At 59.5% G+C, this 17,252-nt stretch overlaps 1 protein-coding gene across 1 annotated transcript; it reads right to left on the bottom strand.

Annotated features, from left to right (window-relative positions):
* Positions 1 to 3,807: 3,807 nt before the first annotated feature.
* PKDCC (protein kinase domain containing, cytoplasmic) lies at positions 3,808 to 16,866 on the bottom strand. The gene is made up of 7 exons (XM_029072546.2): positions 16,209 to 16,866; positions 9,874 to 9,996; positions 7,883 to 8,151; positions 7,239 to 7,318; positions 6,685 to 6,792; positions 5,131 to 5,304; positions 3,808 to 4,785 (listed from the first exon to the last, which is right to left on the bottom strand). Exons 1-7 carry the CDS (start codon positions 16,788 to 16,790, stop codon positions 4,700 to 4,702), a joined length of 1,422 nt encoding a protein of 473 aa, XP_028928379.1. The 5' UTR covers positions 16,791 to 16,866; the 3' UTR covers positions 3,808 to 4,699.
* Between the last annotated feature and the right edge of the window lie 386 nt (positions 16,867 to 17,252).

Below are 17,252 nucleotides of genomic sequence, written 5' to 3'. Positions count from 1 at the left end.
AGCATACTCTGCCATTTCCCCTACCTGACATTCATTTCAGTGTCGGGTGCCCCCACTAGATTGTAAGATCCTTAAGAGGAGGAATTGTGGCTACTGACTCTATTGTACTGTATGGTCCCAACTGCTTAGAATTCTGTTCAGCATATAACGTAGTGGTCAATAAATAGCGTTCAATAAATGCTATTGATTGATTCACTCTTTCCTTTCTGCCTCCTTGGTGTCCCAGCGCCTGGTGGCCTCACCAAGTGGCAGTTGAGGCTTTTCTGTTGAGCCCTTCCTCCAAGGAGTCCAACCACTTACCCATGACTCTGCTCTCTCATTCAACTCACGTATTCAATCCATCAACAAATCCTGCCAGTTCTACTTTCACTGCTTCTCTAGAATCTGACCTGTCCTTTTCATCCAAAACTACCACCATATTGATCCAAGCATTTATATCCTGCCCTGACTAATGCATCACCCCCTCAGTGACCTCCCTGCTTTTAAAAAAATTGGTATTTGTTAAGTGCTTACTACGTGCCAGGCACCGTACTAAGTACTGGGGTAGATGCAAGCTAATCAGTTTGGACACCGTTCATGTCCCCTGTGGGGCTCACAGGATTAATCCCCACTTTACAGATGAGGGAACTGAGGCACAGAGAAGTGAAGTGACTTGCCCAAGGTCACATGGCAGATGAGTGGTGGAGCCGGGATTAGAACCCAGGACCTCCTCTTTCCCAGGCCTGGGCTCTATCCACTAGGCCACACTGCTTCTCAACCTCTCCCCTCTTCAGTCCGTACTTCACTCTGCTGCCCAGATCCTTTTCCTGAAAAACCATTCTTTCCTTGTCTCCTCATTCCTCAAAGACCTCCGATGGTTGCCAATCCACCTCCATATCCAATAGAAACTCCTTATGGTCAGTTTTAAGACCCTCAGACAGCTCTCCCACTCACCTCGCTGATCTTGCAGACCCCACACTTCGCTCATCTAACCCCAACCTACACATTGGACTTCGATCTCATCTATCTCGCTGCCAACCCCTATCCCGTGACCTCCCTCTGGCCTCAAACTCCCTCCCCCTTCATATCCGACAGAACGCCTTCCTCCCCACTTTCAACCCCCTACTAAAATCACATCTTCAGGAGTCTCTAACCCTTCATTTTCGCTACTCGCTCTCCTTACTGTGTCACCTATGCACTTGGCTCTGTACCCTTCAAGAGCATGATGGTCACCCCACCCTCAGTCCCACAGCACTTATGTAGAAATCTTTACATTCCCTTAGATCCCTGATCTGTAATTTATTTGAATGCCTGTCTCCCCTCTAGATTGTAAGTTTCTGGTGGACAGGAATCTGGTCTACCAACTCTAATGTATTGTCCTCTCCCAGGCACTTAGTGCAGTACTCTGCACACTGTCAGTACCCAATAATTAGCACTGATTGATTGATTGAACGATTACCCCCCTCTTGGGCTTTGGCAGCCCCACAGGTGTCCAGGACATGTGGTCAGACCCATAGAGGAGCGGCCTCTGATGGATCACTCTGGGGAGAGCCAGAGATGGAGAGTGGAGTTGTCCAGGATGTTGGATGGTCTGTGCTGGCTCACCGGGGGAGAATCAGAAGGGGAGGATACTTTGTGCTGGGTCACCGGGGGAGAGATAGGGATGAAGTTGGGAGAATCAGAGGTGTTTGGACTGACCGTGCTGGGTCACTGGGGAAAGTCAGTGGTGGAGAGGGGAGAGTCAGAGCATTGGATGGTCTGTGCTGGGGGATGGGGGAGAATGAGAAGTGTTAAATGGTTCGGGCAAGGGGAGAATCAGGGATGGAGATGCGTGTTCTGGAGAGGAACTAGCATTATGGCGCCACTGTCCCAAACCTTCTTGGGCCGAGTGGGCAGTAGAAGAATAGGGTGGGAAAGGCTGTTCGGAGGCCGATGGTCTGAGGTCTCTGCAGGTTTGAAAAGCATCATCTCCCAGGGCTCCCTCCACCACCCCCAGCCTTCAGCCCCTCCCCCTCACTCTGGAGAGCAGCCTCTGGCGCCCTGCATTCTCAGACTGTGAGAGAAGATTCCTGCTCCCAGATCTGGCTGCTGGGCCACGTCACACTCTCTTCCCGTGGGTGCAATGTCGAAGGGAGGTGGGAGAGGGAGTGGGGAGGAGGGGAGACAGGGTAGGAAGAGTCCAAAAACCCAGCCCACATCCAAGCTGCCCCACCAGGCCCCCAGTTTGGCACAGAGCAGCAAATCAAGAAGGTCTACCTAGAAGACAGAGGGCAGGTTCAGCTGAAGCCCTACAAGTCCGGGACATGGGCCATAGGTAGGTGTGTTTATTGATCCTGACTCTATGCCAGCACCTTGTTCCTGTGACCTGCCTAATCCCACCCCCAACGCCATCCCAGCCCCAGCCTGGCCATTCCCTGTCCCACCCCAGCCAACCTCCACCTCCCATCTTGACTCCCTTCACCAGCCCCACCCCTGCCCACTCCCTTGCCCTTACTCTTGCCTCACTCCAGCCCCCATTCTTGGTAGGCCCAGACTCCTCTGTTCAAGGGAGAACCAAATCTCCTGCCTCATGGATAATGTCAGCATGGCTCATGGGCAGAGTGCCGACTGGCCCTCAAGAGATCAGATTTTTAGTCCCACCTCTTTCTGCTTTGCTCCTTGCTGGCAGTATGTCCCTAGACAAGTCCCATCATCTTTGTGGGACTCAGTTCCCCCTTCCACACAGAGAGGAGAGCATATCTTTCAGACCATCTTCAAAACCCTACTATAATCACACCTCTTCCAAGAGGCCTTCCCTGACTATGGCTTCATCTGGCCTAGTCTCCCTCCTTTCTGCACTGACTTGGGCACTTGAATCTTAAGCATTAGTTATTCATCCCATCTCTAACCCCTCTGCACTTATGAACACAGCTCTATACTCTGCCACTTTCTCTAGCTGATATTTATTTCAATGTCTGTCTTCTCCCTCTGAGCTGTGAGCTGCTTGTGGGCAGGGAATATATCTATCAATCATTCGGAATTGTTCTCTCCCAAGCACCTCATACATTGCTCAGCCTGCAGTAAGTGCTCAAAACATACCATGGATTGATTGATTGAAGGAATCCCTGCCCTGATCTGCCTTCCAAAGTTGCCAGGAGAATTAAATATTGCAAAAGCACCTTGAGAAGATGAAAGCCCTTCACCTGTCTCGGGGATCGTTATCCTTATTGAATTCACGTCAGTACAAGATCCCGAGGAGTTGAGCTCAGATCAGGGAATTCCTGAACCAACCACGACCTCGTTCCCACTTGGAAAAAACTTCCAAACAGCACGGCCCCAGTCCGCTTGGATTGAAGGCCAGTGGGCCCGCCCTCGACGCCTGAACTGGCAGCTGGACAATGTCGACCAGCAGCAGCAGCAGCAACCAGTGCCCTGGAGTCCATATGACACCAGGCTTGGCAGAAACTCCTTGGGGCACAGGGGTTGGTTGGAGGAGAAGGACCAGCTGACCCCGGAACTTCAAGGCGACACCAAGGCAAAGAACAGACGGATCTTTGGCCTTCCTGGGCCGAGCTCCAAAGGGGAATGTGTGACAACATGGAAAGAGGAGGGAGGAGAGAAAGCAGCTCACTGATTCTGCAGTGACCCTGAAGTCCAGAGTTAGCACTCTCCACCATCACGACCATCAGAACAACCCCCTGCACCTCCAAACCAGACCATGGCCAGATGCTGACCCTTAGCCCTAACCCTCTGCCAAATGGAACATGAATGAGTGGGGCACGGATGGCCCCTTGAACTCAACCCCGCCCACCCCCAGACTTTGCCAGAGATACTGCAGTACCAGAGAGATGCGGTCCTGGAGGTCCTTCATCTGGTTTTATTCGATTTTGTTACAAAAATAAATGCGTCCGAGGCACCAAAGTTAGACCGCCTGCACGCGTGGACTCAAGGAGCACTGTGGCTGCTTTCACTGAAAGCAAATGGCCCCAGCTCAGCTTGGCCGTGTGTCTGTCCGCAGCCAGGCTCCGCACCCACAGTGACCCTGCGGCTCCCTCGGTGGCCACAGTCCCCACGGTGCAGCTGGCCACCCAACGAGTTCTGGGTCTTGGCCGGCCGCGGGTGGGTCAGCAGGCCCCCACTGGGGATATCATCCCACTCCTCCCCCCGTCACAGCCAGGGTTGGGGCCGGCTGAGCTGGTGAACTTCGGCTCTGCCCATGGGGGCGGGCCCAGGCCAAGCACCTGATGACCGACACTAGCACCAGGAACCTCCCGAACCATCTCTTCTACATCCGGGGACCTCTTGGGGTGAGGTGACTCTGAGCGGCGCAGCTGTGAGATGACAGGGTCTGGTCGCTGGGGATCTCACATCCCAGAGGCAGTGAGGAGACGGTCTCCGGCCAGTGTAATCCCCAAATCACAGTGGCAGGACTTGATCCAGCCAAGGGGCTTACATCCCAGAGGCCAGATGGGCTCTGGCCAGTGAGGTCCTCACATCCCGGCAGCTGGACTGGCTCTGGCCAGCAAAGTCCTCACATCCCAGTCAGCTGTCTGCCTCTCTGTCCATCTCCTGGCCAAGAAAAATGAGCAAAGCCGTGAATCCCATTTCTCCCAGTTCCATATTGCACATGCAGCCCGGCGTGGGGCGTAGTGGGGCATGGGGCGGCCGGCCCTCTCTGGGTCGAGGGGGCGGGGGGCGGTATGGCTCTCTGCTCCCCGCTGGCTGGCCCAGCCCCGGGCACTCAGCCCGAAGCCCTCACGTAAGTGACCCCGTTGGGGTCGGGAATGACCTGGGTCCAACCTGCTTTGAAGAAGACTAGCTGGCGACCTGTAGAAAGAAAAGACACAAAGGGCTAAAGGTGACAGTCCAAACTCCAAGGCCAGCTTACAGATTCGGCAGGGAGGGTAGGTGCATGCACAAATATAGATGTACCCAGATCCCACATGCATGCGTGCACACAAAGACACACCCCTCACATGCGCACCCCAGGCACATGCCACAGCAGGGGCAGACCCTGTCTGAGCAGCCTCAGAATGCTACCCCAGTCCGGCTGCTTCCTCCTACCCTTCCAGCCCTCAAGTAACATGGCAACCCTGTAAAGGTCACTTCACCCATCCCCCAACTCCATCCCCAGTCATATGGGCATTTCTGGCTGCCCTGGCCTGGACTCACCTGTCCAGGTGGTGCGGTTGGTCATGACAAAGGCCCTACACTGGGTGTGGCTCTCACACACAGCCACGGCCTCTCGGACACTGAACACAGACAGGACACAGCCCCCGTGCCGGTGGGAGGGCCAGCACCTGTAGTCATCTGCGGGGATCGCGGTTTCCGGCAGCCTCCGGTACTCTGCATGCATACACAGAGAGGCCCAGCGGCACTGAGCACAGAGACCCCCCCCCAACACACACACTCCCCACCTGCCCAAGGCACTTCACTAAAGCAGCACAGAGCCCCCTTCCTCTGGCCACAGACCTCTGAACGGGCCACGAGTCTGGGCAGCTGAGGATCTGGGGATCAGGTGTCCCCCTGACCTCCCACTGAGTTACACAGGTGCAACCTGGAAGCAGGAAGAGAGCTGGGAGAGAGATCTCCGGCCTCAAACAGAGCCCAGATTCAGTGCCCGAGGCCTCCGGCTGTTCCTCCCCAGCTCCACCAAGATGGGAGAGTCATTGGCTGGTGTAAGTTCCTGCCCCTCACAACCCCCGTTCTGACCCTTCCCACCTCAGTCACACAGTACGATTTTACTCCCCTGTGGACCCCTTAATGTTCCCCTCTTGGAAAGTTACCACTGCTTCCAAGATGCCCAGGGAGCCAAATGGAGGAGTTTTGCCTTGATCCAACCTGAAGCCACTTCACCCTTCCTTTTCTCCCCACTGTCCTAAGGGCCCACACCAAGTAAGTTGTAAGGAGAATGGTGAGAGATGGAGAGCTTCAAGTCAGTCTTCTGGCATGGGGCCTGGCCAAGCACCAGGGCAAAAATCTGTGGAGTGATTGCTCAAACTCTTGGCTTCTGTGGAGCTCAAAATGCCCGTGGCTCTCATTTATCTGTACTGCCCGTGCCCAGTGAAGCTGCATAATGGAGAGATAATCGTCCACTTCAGTGATCACTTGCGCTGATCCTCAGAGCCTCCACCAGCCTCCACTAACAGAGGCTGGGGTCAGCAGAGGCTGAGCATAGACATCACTTTATCCCTCCTCGCCTGCAGCTGAAGAGAGAAGCTCCCATGGCCAGGGTTCCTAACCGGGCGGGACGTCCAAAGTGGGCCGAGAGTATATAGCTCGTCCCATGTAGTGCCTTTTTGTATGGAGAAACAGCAATCTAGTGCTGGCCTAGACTCTAGGCTCCATGATCCCTCCTCAGACCCACAACCCTGGGCTGTCTATTCACCAGCCAGTGGACTGGGGTGCTGTGGACCCCGATCCGGATCAGGTCCTGGGGAGCATGGGTCTAGCTGTGGCCCCACAGTGAGCAGCCCAGGGTTCCTCTGCCTCCCACAAAGCCCAATGAGATGCACTCCCCTAAGGGAGTGCACACAAAACACACACACACACACATATCATCACCACCACCACCACCGCCCCCTACCCCTACCCCACCTTTGGGGGTCTGTAGTCCAAGCATGCGGATAGCCGACCCCCTGGGCCTCTCCCATTATGTTGCTGGCCCAGGCCTTATTTCCCAGGCCTGATGCTTCCCTTCCACTTGCCCGGGGTGGCGGGACTTACCAGCACTGGGGGCCGCGGTCGTGTTCTGGAGGTAAGCGCCGCTCTGGTACAGCTGCAGCACGTGTTCCAGCTGCCTCCATGTCTCGTCAACCCCCCAGAGAAGTTCACCTGCCGAGAGCCACCAACGGGAGTGTGAGTGGGAGCAAGTGTTGCTGTGGACCTGCGTTTGCATGTGTGAATGTGAGCCGGAATGACTGGGGGTGTGACTGTGCACATGCAAGGGTAGGCAGGTGTGGCCGGGAGCGTGCTGGTGCACGTGTGAGTGGGTGTGATCTTGAGCATGCTTGTGCACATGCGAGTGTGAGTGGGTATCATTGGGGGCATGCATGTGCACTGGCAAACGTGAGAAAGTGTGGTGGGGGCATGAGTGTGCACAAATGAGTGTGAGCAGTTGGGGTCAGGGACATGAGTGTGCATGTGAATGTGATCCAGTGCCGATACGATGGCTATGAGTGAGGGTGACAGTTACTTCCCCGTGTCCACCGCCCGTGCCTTTGCCGGCAGCCCCGGTCACACAGGGCACAGAGGGCCGAGGGCCGAGGTGGACTGGGTACCTGTGGCATTGACGATCTCATCCAGGAGGGGCCGCAGGCTCGGAGGGGCGCTGTGAGGCAGCAGGTAGGTGAAAAAGAACCTGCACAGACATGGCGGCTCAAACTCAGCTGGCTCGGCCACCGAGACGCCAAACACAGTCCCCATCAGCCAGAGCTGCCCCTCCCGGCCCCGCAACCCCGCCGGGGCCCCCAGCAGCCTGAGAAGGGCGGGCATGGGGTGGAGGCAGGAGGTGCCCCACTCCCAAAGGAAATTGAGAAAGCCTGCAGCAGCAGGGGCTAGGGAGTACTGGGGACACTGGGGACAGGGACACTGGGGCTAGAACTCCTCCTCTTCATCTCCCCACCCCCAACAGGATCTTCTCAACCTCCTGAGCCCCAGCACTCCCCCCCCACCAGGGTCTCCCTACACCATCCTGGGCTCCAGGACTACCCTGAACACCCATTCTCCAGGGCTTTCATTATCAGGCTTGGCTCCAGCACCCACCTCGGGACTGCCACCCCACCCACCCCACCACCAACACCACAGGCCCCAGCACCTCTCCCCTGATCAGGGTTCCCTTCCCTCCCACCATCCTGGACGTCAATGCCTCCCCAGGACTACCCCTCCCACACCAGACTCCTCCCCTAGGGCCCCTGAGGCAGACCTGTAGGCATTATAGAGATTCCTCTTCTCGTTCATGCCAAGGCAGCGGCCCCGCACGCAGGACAGGGAAAAGTTCCTGGCAGGAAACTCCATCCGGCAATGTTGGTGGCTGTTGCACGGTGCCTCCCCCACGCTGGCATCGTCCAAGTCGGTCACCTTCAGCTCCCCAGCCACCAGCACAAACTGCCGTGGCCGGAAATCCAGCAGGGTCACGGAGCCGAGGGGAGAATGGGCCAGGTGGTGCAAGAGGCGGACTAGGCTGAGGCAGATCTGCGGCGAGAGAGAGACCTAGGGTCATGGAGTCATTCCCGGTGGACCAAGCCTGGCTAGTGCCCGGGGGATCAGAGGCTGAGCAGAACAGCCAAGTGGGAGGCAATGGGGTGAGTGGAGGAAAGAGCCGGGGGGGGGGGGGCGGGGAGAAGGATGGAGGTTGGGGGGTGGTGACGCGGGGGAAGTCCCGGTCCTGCTATGTAACCTTGGGCAAGTACTACCAGTAGCAACATCAACTGCAATAATTCTTACCAAGGGCCCACTCAAGGTGGAGCACTGTACTAAGCATTAGGAAAGTACAGGCAAATAAAGTGACAGGTCCCCTGCCCAAAGGAGCTTACACTCCAACAAGGGAGACAGAGGTCAAGAATAAGTAATGTGGACAGAGATGCACATAGAATGGGCACAGGAACATTTGTGATGCACTGGAGTTGGCTGAATAAATGATCTGGTTCAGTGGGCTGGGAAGTCAATCGGGGAAGGCTCTTGGAGGAGGTGAGATTTTAGGAGAGAATTTAGAAGAACAGGGAATCCGTCCGACGGAAGGAGGGAGGGAGCTGTAAGCTGTTTGAGCAAATCACTTAACCCCTCCGGGCCTCAGACTCCTTATCTGTAAAATGGGGATCAGGTCACTGCTCTGCCCCCCCATGAGTCCCTGTTGGGCCAGGGATGATTTTGGAGAGTAAGTTCTTACTAAACACTCAACCAGAAAAAGTAGTGAGAGAAGTAGTGAGAGGAATCACAGGGACTGAGCCAAGGACAGAGGGGTCAGCCTGGGCTGGGAAGGGCCAGGTCAAGCCAGTTTGGGCCACTTGTCCATTTTTCTAAGATTGTCCAGCCACCTGGGACAGATGGTCAGCTTCCCCCCTTGCCCTCTGGCAGCCAAGCAGGAGAGCCGGCCGGAGCCAGGCCAGGCCAGGCCAGGCTGGGCCAGACCAGACAAGGCAAGAGAAGAAGCCCTAATCTGGAGAACGGAAGAGTGCCCACCCCCCGTCCCCGGCCCCTTGCCCCCACAGGGCTGCTTTGTGCCGGGGGTCGCGGGGAGGGCACAAGGGTGGGGCGGAGCAGTAGGACGGACCTGGCCGGGCCTTACGACCCCTCCCTCTCGGGCCCGGCAGGGTCAGGAATCCGGGGGAGGCTGCCAGGGCCCGATTCCCGCGGCGCCGCAACCGCCTTGTACGGGAAAAGGGCGCTCAGCCCGTGGCCGCCCCACCCCCTCCTGGCTCCACGCACAGTCCCGGGGGGCTGGGGGAGGGGGGCGGGCCCCAGCGCCGTGCAAAGACTCGGGGAGGGGGAGGAGGACCTCCTACTCCCGAGGTGCGGATCCCTGCCCCCACCCTGGCTAGGGGAAGGAGGAAGGAAGGACGGAAGGAAGGACGGAAGAGAGGGAGCGATGGACTGACTGTCCGCCACAGGGCGCCATGCCAGTGTCCCACTGATTCCTCGACCCCTCTCCGGGGGCAGCAGGTGCTGACAGTGATTTCCGACCCCCACTCCTCCCCCCGCGGCCAGATGGCTCCCTCCGTCCACACAGAACAGCTGCGGGGGAGTGGGGGGATGGCCTCAGCCCACTCTTTCAGGGTCTCAGTTTAGAATTGGACCACCCCCAGGCGTCCAGAGGGACCCTGTGGCCGAGCTGAGCCGGGCCGAAACCCCTCCTCCGAACCCCCAGGTCGTTCCCCGCCTCCTCCCACCCCCCATCCCTCACCCAACGCCTCCTACCCGGAAACGGTCTTCCCATGAGGCCTGAAGCAGCTGGATCATCTCCACCGGGGCACCCAGCTCCGTGATGGCCGTCAGCGCGCTAGGGGCATCTTCGCTGTCCTGGTAGCAGTAGCCATAGAGCTGTGGAGAGATGGGTTGTGTATATGGGTTGGGAAGCAGCATGGATCAGTGGAAATAGCCTGGGCTTCAGAGTCAGAGGTCATGGGTTCGAATCCCAGCTCTGCCACTTGTCAGCTGTGTGACTGTGGGCAAGTCACTTCACTTCTCTGTGCCTCAGTTACCTCATCTGTAAAATGGGGATTAACTGTGAGCCTCACGTGGGACAACCTGATTATCCTGTATCTCCCCCAGTGCTTAGAACAGTGCTCTGCACATTTGTTAAGCGCTTAACAAATACCAACATTATTATATAACTCTATTTATATTGATGCCTGTTTACTTGCTTTGAAGTCTGTCTCTCCCGCCTTCTAGACTGTAAGCCCCGTGTGGGTAGGGACTGTCTCTCTTTATTGCCGAATTGTACTTTCCAAGCACTTAATACAGTGCTCTGCACACAGTTAGCCCTCAATAAATACGATTGAATGAATGAACGAATGAATGGGATGAGAACGAATGAATGGGATGGGGTGGGGTGGTCACGGGGCTTACCATGCTCCCGCCCCACGGGGCCAGGGCCCGGGCCCAGGGAGATTCGGGCTAAGGAAGAATTTAAAGGTTGAGATGCAGCAACTGAATCAGAGCTCGTCCCTGCCACCTGCAAGGCTTAGCCCTCAGAAGCACAGCAGGACGGTACGGGTGTTTTGTGGATGTGTACATAATGCACAAATGTGTGTGTGTGTGTGTGTGTGTGTGTGTGTGCGCGCGCGCGCATGCATGTGTGAGTACTTGGCAGCTGTGTGACTGTGGGCAAGACACTTCACTTCTCGGTGCCTTATTTACCTCATCTGTAAAATGGGGATTAAGACTGTGAGCCCCACCTGGGACAACCTCCCTGTATCTCCCCCAGCGCTTAGAACAGTACTCTGCACATAGTAAGCGCTTAACAAATACCAACATTATTATTACTACATGAGCGTGTTAGTGGACTACTGCTGCCCATTCTTCCCCTCCCCCCCGCCCCGCGTCCTGCCTGGTTGCAATTCATCAATCAGTCAATCAGTCAACCCTGTTTACTGAGCCCCTATTGTATTGAGTACTATTGTACTGTACTAAGCACTTGGGACATTCCAATCCCCGTGCTAAAGTAGTTACCATCTATTAGGGGAGTCTGCCACTGGAGTAAATCATTCAATCGTATTTATTGAGCGCTTACTGTGCGCAAAGCACTATACTAAGCGCTTGAGAGTACAATATAATAATAAAATGACACATTCCCTGCCCACGGCGAGTTTAAATTACAGTCAAGAGGAATAGACTCTAAAGCTAGGCGCTTTAGAGGAACAATGGGCTTAGGTGGCATGAAAGTGCTGAAGTGGAAGTTGGGAGGGACGTGATTTCAGAAGGGCCCCCATGATGGGGAGAGCGGTGGTCTACCGGCCATTCCGGGGAGGGGACAGGGTATCAGAGAAGGTCGGCGGCCAGAAAGGAGAACTGTGAGTGGGTTGGCTTGAGAGGAACGGCGAGTGTAAGTTGGGGTGTAGTGGGAGAAGAGGGAAGGTTGGGGTGAGGATAAGCACGGGGCGAGAGCTGATTGAGGGTCTTAATGCGAATACTGAGCAGTTTTTTCTTCATCCTGAAAGGACAGATAACCACTGGAGGTTATTGAGGAGTGGGGAGACATGAACAAGAGGACGTTTCAGCAAAATGATCCGGGAGGCAGAGTGGAATGTGGACTGGAAAGGGGAGAGATTGAAGGCGAGCGAGGTCAGCGACGAGGCTGATGCAGTAGTCGAGACGGGAGGCGGTTGGGTAAGTGTCCTGGCCGTTTGGATGGAGGGGAAGGTGCAGATTCGCGAAAGTGGAATGGAAGAAGAATCGACAGGGTTTGGTGACAGACTGAATACAAGGGGTTGAAAGACAGGGAGGAGTCGAGGACAATGCCGAGGTTCCGGGCTTGAAAGAGGAGGAGGAGGAGGAGGATGTTGTCAACAGTGACTGGAGGACAGGGTTTGGGTGGGAAGATGAAGAGCTCTGGTTTGGACGCGTGGGGCCTGAGGTCCCGGCGGGACAGCCAGGCTGAGATGCCGCGGAGCCAGAAGGAGACGCAGGACGGCAGGGAGGGGGAGAGGTCGGAACTGGAGCGGGAGGTTTTGGGAGGCGTCCGCGGAGTTGGAGGGTCGACCCGACTGAGAAGGAACATGAATGTAGTGTGCGGCCCCCCGCAAACCATCCGGGTCCAGTGGTTCCCGCGGCATGTCCGGGCCAGGGGTCTCTGGGTTAGTGGCCTCCGGGCCAGAGGCCGCCCCCGGCCGGGCCGCAGCCGGGATCCGAAGCAGGGGCGGATGCAGCCGGTCGCGTCGCGGCGAACGGGGGCCGGGCAGGGGGCTGTTTCTCATTTGCCGTCCCCCGGGGCTGGGGTCTTTGTGGGAACCCTCTGACGGTATTAAACACCCGGAGGCCGTTAAACGGGCTGTTAACGAGGCACTAATCACCGCCCCCGGAACATGCAATAGAGACGGAGCGGCCCCGGCCCCGCCCCACGCCTTTGCCTCAATGAAGAGCAAAGCTTGTGGGAACGGCCGCAGACAGGGTCCCGGACACGGCCCGGGAAGTCCAGCACAGAAAGGCCGTCGCCCTGACCTCCACCCCCGAGAGATCGGAGTAACCCCGGCTGGGCCTGGGTCCCGGCTAGCGGGGATTCGGGGTTTTTCATCCTTGTAAGCCTAGCCTCCCTCCCCATCCACCCACCCACCCACCCCAGCCTCCATCATCCACCACTCCGGGATGGGGTTGGGCTCAGGGGGCTCGCTAGCAGAGGTAGGGGAGGGTTTAGCGGCAGGGGCGCTGGGAATCTCTAGGAGACAGCCGGAGGAGGTTGGGTGGTGGCGGACCGGGCCAGAAGAGGGACAGAGACAGAGAGACAGAGACACTGTTTTTAATAATAATGGTATTTTTTAAGCACTTACTTTGTGCCAGGCACTGTACTAAGTGCTGGGGTGGACACAAGCAAATGGGGTTGGCACAGTCTCCACATGGGCTCCACATGGGCTCACAGTCTCAATCCCCATTTTCCAGATGAGGGAGCTGAGGTCCAGAGAAGTGAAGTGACTTGCCCAAGGTCACACAGCAGACAAGCGGCAGAGGTGGAATTAGAACCCATGACCTTCTAACTCCCAGGCCCATGCTCTAGCCACTGCGCCATGCTGCTTAGCCTGTTCAGGCACTAGTAGTGGAGGCAAGGGGGCCTGAGCCCCAGCCCCGAGCTTCCCATCCAGCTGCCCCCACCCCGGGGGACGACGATTGAGGCACCTCCTCTCAAAGCCTTCCCTCACCCCGGTACCCTCACTTATCTTCCCGCCCTCTAAGCCCCTCCCTTCGGCAGACCACCAGGCGGCGGGTGGGGGAAACATCTCACCTCGGTCGGGGAAGAGCCCGCTGGGGATCCCCCCTGTGGAGACCCCCACAAATAGAGAAGCAGCGTGGCTAAGTGCAAAGAGCACGGGCTGGCAAGTCAGAGGACATGGATTCTAATCCTGACTTTGTCACTTGTCTACTGTGTGACCTTGGGCAAGCCACTAAACTTCTCTGTGCCTCAGTTACTCATCTGTAAAATGGGGATTAGGACTATGAGTCCCACGTGTGACAACCTGATTACCTTGTATCTACCCCATCGCTTAGAACAGTGCTCAGCCCATAGTAAGAGTTTAACAAATACCATAATTATTATTATTGTCACCCCCAAAACACACACACCCCACCCCCACCCCCGTTGTGAGGTGGGGGCCCGACTTAGATCGTAGCTCCTCCAGGAAGACTTTTCGAACAGACTAACTTCTCTCCCTACCCCTACTTCCCCCACAACTGCATCACCTTTGCACTTCAGTCGGAATCCCATAACTCCTTTGATACTCACCCCACCCCCACCGGGTTCGTGTCTAGCCTCTCTATTATACTGTCCTAAGCGGTCAGTACTGTCCTCTGCATTCAGTAAGCTCTCAAAAGGGCCACTGATTGATCGATGGATGGGGGGCAGGTGTAGAAGCAGGGCCTGGAGGCCAGGGTCTGGAGCGAGGAAGGCGGGGGACCAGGCCTGAGCTCTGGCCCCTCCACGTCCACGGTCCGCGGGTGTTGCAAACAGCTCTGTCCGCTTCGTCCCCGCCCCCACGCAGGAAAGTACAACTCATTGCTTCGCGCCAGTTCTGCCGGGGGCCGGGGGAATAAGCAGAACGGTTTTTGGCCCAAGTAATTTCCCCTTGTCTTCCGGACGGCCCCAGGAGCTCCCCCAACCCCCTCAACGCTCCTCGCAGCACCCGGCCCGGCCCCCGGAGCTCAGGACAGCGGCCCCGCGGGCCCCTCATGAACAGGCTAGACGCGGCTCCTCGGCGTCTCCGAGCGGTCCCCATCTCCGCTGGGCGCCGGGAGGGCAGCGGGCCGGTGGCCGAGGGCATCTGCGGGCCCGTGGCGGACAGTGGGGCCGCCAACCTAGACGGTCTGACCTCTAGGGGTTTGACAACGGCCAGGGACTCGCTACAAGTATTAAGCCCGACGCTTAGTACCGTGTTCTGCACACAGTAAGTGCTCATCAATAAATTCGATTGAGGATTGATTGGTCACCCCGCCCCAAGGAAGGGTGGGGATGCTCACGGTACCGAACCCCGGCCGGTGCTGATTGGCGTGGATGGAAATTTCTCAATTCGGGAGTCCTGCGCGGAAGCCCCACACCCACTTTCTTCGCGGGCCCCGGAACCGATGCGGTGCCCGCCTTGTTCATCGGGGAGATGGGAGACGAAGGGTCCGGGAAAGAAGGGAGGGCGAGGAGGCCACCCTGACCCGTGGGGGGCGTACAGTGGAAGAGCCACAGCCTCCCGCGGGCGGAAAACACCGAGAGACAATTTCTCCACGATGGTGATCCCCTACCTCCTGCCACGGGGATCCCAACCCCAAATCGGCTCTTCAGGAGCGCAGCCTCACCCCACTCTGGCCGAAATGTCCAGAAAAACCCGGCCGGAGCAGACCGGGTCAGGGGGTGGGTGGAGGGCGGGGCGGGGGACAGCGACAGCCCAATGCCGTCGGACCTCCGCTCAGTGCAGCCGCCGGGGACGGGACCACAGCAACCCGAAACGCTTGAACACCAGGGACAGCGGGTCAGGGATAGGGGGTGAGGGGGGTGTCACCCTCACCCTCGGCTGGCCGGGCTGAAGGGTGGGAGGAAGGGGTAAAGAATTCAGTACGGCCTCTCTCGTTCTCTCCCCCTCCCCCTTCCCTGGCCCTTATCTACCCCAGAGTGGAGTAGAGTACGGGGCTGGGGGCCGGGGGCCAGGAGCGGGGGCGCCTGGACTCTGGCTCTGATTAAGTCCGGCGGGAGGGGGCTGCGGCCTCGGGCTCTTTGGAAAGCACCTGGAAACGAAGACACCCCCTCTCTCCCATTGGAGACGCTCTCCAGGTCAGAGTCCCGACCCCGCCGGCCCCCGCAGGCTGGCCCTGAGGGCTGGGGCTTCCTGAGTGCGAAGGGAGGAGGGGTCGCCCGGCCTGCGGCAAGGCCCCGGCTTGGGGTGGTCGTTTAGGCCTCAGGGCGAGGGGACTGGGAGTGAAACGGAGGACGGTCCGGGAGCTAAAAGCAAAACGAAGAGGGGGCTGGGGGCGAAAGGGATAGGGGACTGGGGAACTGGGAGTGAAGGAGCCGCTCTCTCGGGAGCGGCAAGGGCCGCGGAAACCCCACCCCCGGGTGCCTGCACTCCCGGGTTCCGCGTCGAGGGGCTCCCGGGCCTCTCAGAAGCTGCCACCTCCCTGCCCAGTCCGAGGGGCGCTCCCCCCACCCACCCACCCACCCACCTTCCTTCATACACACGCTCCCGCCCTGGATTCTCGGGACCCCATACCGGGCCGAAGATACGTGTTCCTTTTGTGGCGGCGGGTGGGGGAATCGGGGCCAGTCAAGCCCTGCCTCTCCCCGGCCCACACGCTCCTCTTCTTCTGCCTGGTGTTCCAGAGGCCAGACCCCGCCCCCGCCCCTTCTCCGGGAATCGGGGAGGCCCAGGCTCCGGCTACCGTCGCCCCTTCGGTAGAAAGAGGGGCCCCGCCGGGGGGCTCAGGCGACTGGAGACGGCTCGACTGCGGGGGTGGGGGCGCGGGGAGACGGTGCCGGCCCGTCCGCGCCCAGCCCCGGCCCAGCCCCGGCCCAGCCCCGGCCCAGCCCCGGCCCAGCCCCGGCCCAGCCCCGGCCCGGGTCGTACCTGCAACACGTTGGGATGCGCCAGGCGTTCCAGCAGGACCATCTCCTTGACCAGCTTGTGGGCCGCCAGGCGGTAGCAGTCCCTCCGCGCCCCGAACTGTCGCACGCAGCTGCCCACGTCGTGGCCGCCGGAGTCCACCGTCTTGAGGGCCACGGCGGCGCCTCCGGGCAGGCGGGCGCGGTAAACGGCCTTGGTGTAGCCCGAGCCCAGGAACCGCGCCCCGGACACGTTGCGCAGCGCGGCGCAGCCCAGGCGCGGGGCGGGGGGCGCGGGGGGCGCGGGGGGCGCGGGGGGCGCGGGCGGGGCGGGGGGCGCCAGGTCCATGAGGCGCCTCTCCGGGCGTCCGGCCCCAGGGCCCCGGGAGTAGCGCTGCACCTCCTCATAGCGGGCCCGAATCTGCTCCTCCAGCTCCCCGATGGCCGCCGCCGCCGCCCCCGGGGGTCCCGAGGTCAGGGCCGCGGCCTGGGCCGGGGCCGGGGGCGGGGGCGGGTCCGGGCCGGGGGCCAGGAGCGCGTTGAGCAGGGAGCCGAGGAGGAAGGAGGCGCAGAGACCCACGGCCACGGCGGCTCGGCGGCGCCGCATTGCCGGCCCCGGCCCCGGCCCCGGCCCCGGCCCTCGCCCTACGCCGCTCTCCGAGTGTCTGCTCCCGGCTCCGGCTCCCGGCTCCCCGCTCCGGCTCCCCGCTCCAAGCCCGGCCCGGCCCGGCCCGGCCCGGCTCGGCCCCGCGCCTTCAGGCCCGCAGGCGGCTGCGGTTGTGGCTGCGGCTCCGCCCCGCGCCCCGCCGGCCCCGCACCCGGCCCTCCTCCATGGCTGTGGCTGTGGGTCCGGCTGTGGGTCCGGCCCCGGCTCCGGTCCCGCGCATCTGCCGGACACTTAGCTCCCGGACTCGCCGGAGCCCCGACCCGACGCTTATAAGCTCCGGAACCGCTAGGTTGGCGGGTCCCTCGGCCCCCGCCACCCCGGCCCGCCTCGCTCCTCCCCTCCCGGCCCCGCCCCGCCCCGCCCCGCCCCGCCCCTCCCTTCCAAGCCGGAGAGCATCCGCCG

The sequence above is a fragment of the Ornithorhynchus anatinus genome, chromosome 9 (assembly GCF_004115215.2).
Source record: "Ornithorhynchus anatinus isolate Pmale09 chromosome 9, mOrnAna1.pri.v4, whole genome shotgun sequence".
NCBI lineage: Eukaryota > Metazoa > Chordata > Mammalia > Monotremata > Ornithorhynchidae > Ornithorhynchus > Ornithorhynchus anatinus.
The sequence above is the reverse complement of the archived record's forward strand: the minus strand, read 5'-3'. Positions and strand labels throughout refer to the sequence as shown.

What these genes read in the sequence shown, in the direction of transcription:
- PKDCC (XM_029072546.2), bottom strand. Translation starts at nt 16,790, where the DNA reads ATGCGGCGCCGCCGAGCCGCCGTGGCCGTGGGTCTCTGCGCCTCCTTC. An exon ending in CATGGGAAGACCGTTTCCGG is followed by an intron (nt 8,152 to 9,873) that starts GTAGGAGGCGTT and finishes CTCTCGCCGCAG; the next exon opens with ATCTGCCTCAGCCTAGTCCG. An exon ending in CAACCGCACCACCTGGACAG is followed by an intron (nt 4,786 to 5,130) that starts GTGAGTCCAGGC and finishes TTCTTTCTACAG; the next exon opens with GTCGCCAGCTAGTCTTCTTC.